The 3,476-nt window shown below is 40.7% G+C and overlaps 1 protein-coding gene across 1 annotated transcript; it reads right to left on the bottom strand.

The window, feature by feature from the left end:
* Nucleotides 1-236: 236 nt before the first annotated feature.
* On the bottom strand, nt 237-3,225 carry LOC121229721 (uncharacterized). Its single transcript, XM_041114630.1, has 2 exons — nt 730-3,225; nt 237-523 (listed from the first exon to the last, which is right to left on the bottom strand). The coding sequence occupies exon 1, from the start codon at nt 1,943-1,945 to the stop codon at nt 1,037-1,039; it is 909 nt and encodes a 302-aa protein (XP_040970564.1). The 5' UTR covers nt 1,946-3,225; the 3' UTR covers nt 237-523; nt 730-1,036.
* Nucleotides 3,226-3,476: the final 251 nt, after the last annotated feature.

The raw sequence follows: 3,476 nt of genomic DNA, 5'->3' as shown, positions 1-3,476 counted from the left end.
CACCCCAATCACTTTGAAATTTCCTAATACGCTTTCCAAACTGCGTAGAGACCATCTGCTGAAACTGTAGAAAACAATCCACGGCTTGAGACTTGCGTTGTATCAAATACACCCACGTAAACCTACTACACATGTCAATGAACGACACATAATACAAATTTCCTTCACATGAAATAGAAGCCGGGCCTCACAAATGAGATACAACTAGCTCAAACAATTCATTATATTCAGTAGTAGAATTAGAAAAGGGCAATTTATGTGATTTCCCTTGTTGACAAGCAATACAGATATTATCAAAAGATCTTTTATTTGTAACAATCTGACAGGTATCAAGAACAGTTTTTACAACAGCGGAAGAAGGATGACCAAGCCGTCTATGCCACAAAGTAAAAATATCGCCCGTAGATCGTTCTTGAACGTCAGTGTTGTGTGCAGAAGCAGACGGAAATGCTGAAGCAACAGAAAACTGATAGAGCCCATCACGAACTTGGCCCCGCATTAAGATTTCCTGTGTCTGAATGTCCTTAATCACACAATAAGACGGATGAAATTCAAAGAAGACATTGTTGTCAGTAGCAAATTGAGACACAGACAATAAATTTTTCCGAATACTTGGTACACATAAGACATTCGACAGATGTAATAACTTCTTCGTTGTAGGTAAAACAGTACTCCCGATAGACGAAATCTTAGTGGGTACCCCATTACCCATTAAAAGAGAAGACTCACCAGTATATGGAGAGGATGCTTGTAGATCGGACGCATTTTGACACACATGATGAGTAGCACCTAAATCGGGGCACCAAGATGTGCTACCTACCGGTAATGGAACATACGAGTCAGTACGATTAACATTTGAGTCATATGCCGTGGCATCAGAAAAATCAGACGCATTAAAATTAGGAAGCTGAGGTATGCCAATAAATTGTGACGAGTCGTATAAAGATGAGTTAACATCAAAAACACGAGCTCGGGGTTTTGTCCGCCATGGAACTGCAGAAACATTAACACAATTAACATTGGGTTCAGAAAAATTCTACTCATCACTGAGACGAGGTCGGACAGATCCACTAGGCCCAGAACCCGTCTCAACACCGTGTGGCCCAGGCGCCCTCGCACTATAAGCATGATCGACACCTGAATGTTGACCCATATAATAGGGAGAAATGCGCCCAGCACCATTATCAACAGCATGCAACCCAGGAGTAGAGAATCGATTCCCAGGTGCAACAAATGCATGTGGCCCAAGTGGGGAAATAACCCCCACATTTGACCGAAAATAGTGAACAGGAGCCTCAGTAGCAGAAACCCCCAAATTTTGACCAGGAAGCATCCAAGTTTGACCACGCCCATAACCACTCCTATTTGTGCCAAGCCAAGCATCCACAGTTGGTACAGAAGCACGCCCGCCTTGAAAGACCATCGGAGCAACGGTTTGAGATGGCTCATCACGATGATACCGATAGTAACAGCATTGAGCAAGATGCCCATACCGAGCACAAATCTGACACTGGATTCGGCTACGAAACCCCCGTCCACGACCACGCACTGGGGGTCGTCCACCACGAGAAGCCACATCCACCACTGGTGGCGAAGAACCGTCGACAAAGTTCGCAGCAACCAACACATCAGACACCGATCGCATCTGCCGAGCCTCACATTCAAGAAGCGTATCAACAAGACGTTGAAACGGCAATGGAGTAGAAGAGAGAGACGCAGTCGAAACAATAGCATCAAATTCGGAAGATAAGCCGGTGAGTAAAACAGCCGTCCTCTCTGCCTCCGAGATCGGTGAATCGGAAGCTGCAAGCAGAGCACACAGACTTTTGATTTTATCAACATAAGCACGAATGGAAAGGCTACCTTTCTTGAGGGAGTGCAGTTCGTGACGCAGATGTGACTGTTTTGCGCTAGTATCGGCTGCAAACAGACTGCTAGCCATCATCCACACATCACATGCGGATCGAACATCAGTAAACGACGACAAAAAAGAGGAACTGATCGTAGACAATAACCACGAGGTGAGAAGATTATCTTGCTGAGTGAAGATCGTGGCAGATGGATTCGCAACAAGGGAGCCATCGGTATCATGAACATATCTCGCCGGAGCAGATAAAGTCCCGTCAAGAAACCCGAACAAGTCATAACCAGTAAGAATAAATCGTACCTGCTGCTGCCATTGAAGAAAGGTGCCCTCATCAAGCTTCACCACATCATGCCTAGGGAAAAGGTGCCCTCATCAAGCTTCACCACATCATGCCTAGGGAAGGAAGTAACAATCCGATCACCAGTAAACACCGAGCCACCAGGTTCAACAGAGTCAGAATCTAGAGAATGCGTGATAGCCATGCCCACGGATCACCGAGCGACTGATACCATGATAGAAACTACAAGAAATGTTAAACAATCCAAGAGAAATATCTAAAAGTAAACTCTTCTTTTAATTCTTTTGCTACCTTCCAGTATACATGCTTAGAGTATTTATATACTAAGGAAAGATCTAACTGCTGAAAACAACCTGTAACAATAAAACTAATTCCATAACCACTTTACTAATATTTAACATGTGCATATTTACACACTATAACAGTCATTAAACTATTAGTAAATTTATAAGTTTAACGTTTTAGTCACTCAATCTTTGTATCATTACTCCCTAACTCGATAATCTAAATAGTATTAACAACTCAAACCCCAAACCTTAGCAAAGTCAACAATCAATCTTATTCCTCACTTTTAACCCAACAATCTTAAGAATCATTCATTCTTAATCCCTTCACCATTTCTCGTTTGCTCAAAACCACAACCCAAGAAAATCCACAAGTTAACTATTCCCACACCCTTACCTCGAACCAACAACCAAATATCACCACAACCCCAATCAAAGCAAACAAAAATAACAAATAACAAAACAAATAAAAAAAAGGGAAAAAAAGTATCTTGTTTCAGAGAGCCCTAAACAAGATTTACAAAAGCAAAGGAATTGAATAAAATAAGATAAAAGAGTATCAAAATATAATAATAAAAAAGGAGACTCAAACATGTAAGATTTGGTCAACAGTAAGTCGAAGAGTTTCAAGTGGTGGCGGCACAATCTAGAAGGTCAAGGAAAAAGTCTTGCTAAGAAGAGCAACATATTGGAGTCAGATAGTCATCCAACGACAATGGGCAAAGATCAGGGAGCTTCTTTTGTTAAGGCTTCAAGTTTAAATTAATAGACTTTCATGCTATTTTAAGAAAAACTAAACCATAAAGTTAAAAGAGAGGAAGTTGGAAACTGAAGATTTTACTAAAATACAACTGTAAAGGAGGTTTCTAAAATCTTAAAACTTCCAAATAACTTAAATTTATTGATTAATTTGTAACTTATTTTAAATTAAATGACCAAAACATAAATTCGCTAATAATCGTGACAACTTCGAGTGTAACTTATGGTATGAGAAAGCTTTTGATAATCTGTTAAAATCCATTTCTTT

Source organism: Gossypium hirsutum, chromosome A01 (genome assembly GCF_007990345.1).
Source record: "Gossypium hirsutum isolate 1008001.06 chromosome A01, Gossypium_hirsutum_v2.1, whole genome shotgun sequence".
NCBI lineage: Eukaryota > Viridiplantae > Streptophyta > Magnoliopsida > Malvales > Malvaceae > Gossypium > Gossypium hirsutum.
The sequence above is the reverse complement of the archived record's forward strand: the minus strand, read 5'-3'. Positions and strand labels throughout refer to the sequence as shown.

Bases quoted from the DNA above. Each gene is read 5' to 3' on its own strand.
- LOC121229721 (XM_041114630.1), bottom strand. From the start codon at position 1,945: ATGATGGCTAGCAGTCTGTTTGCAGCCGATACTAGCGCAAAACAGTCA.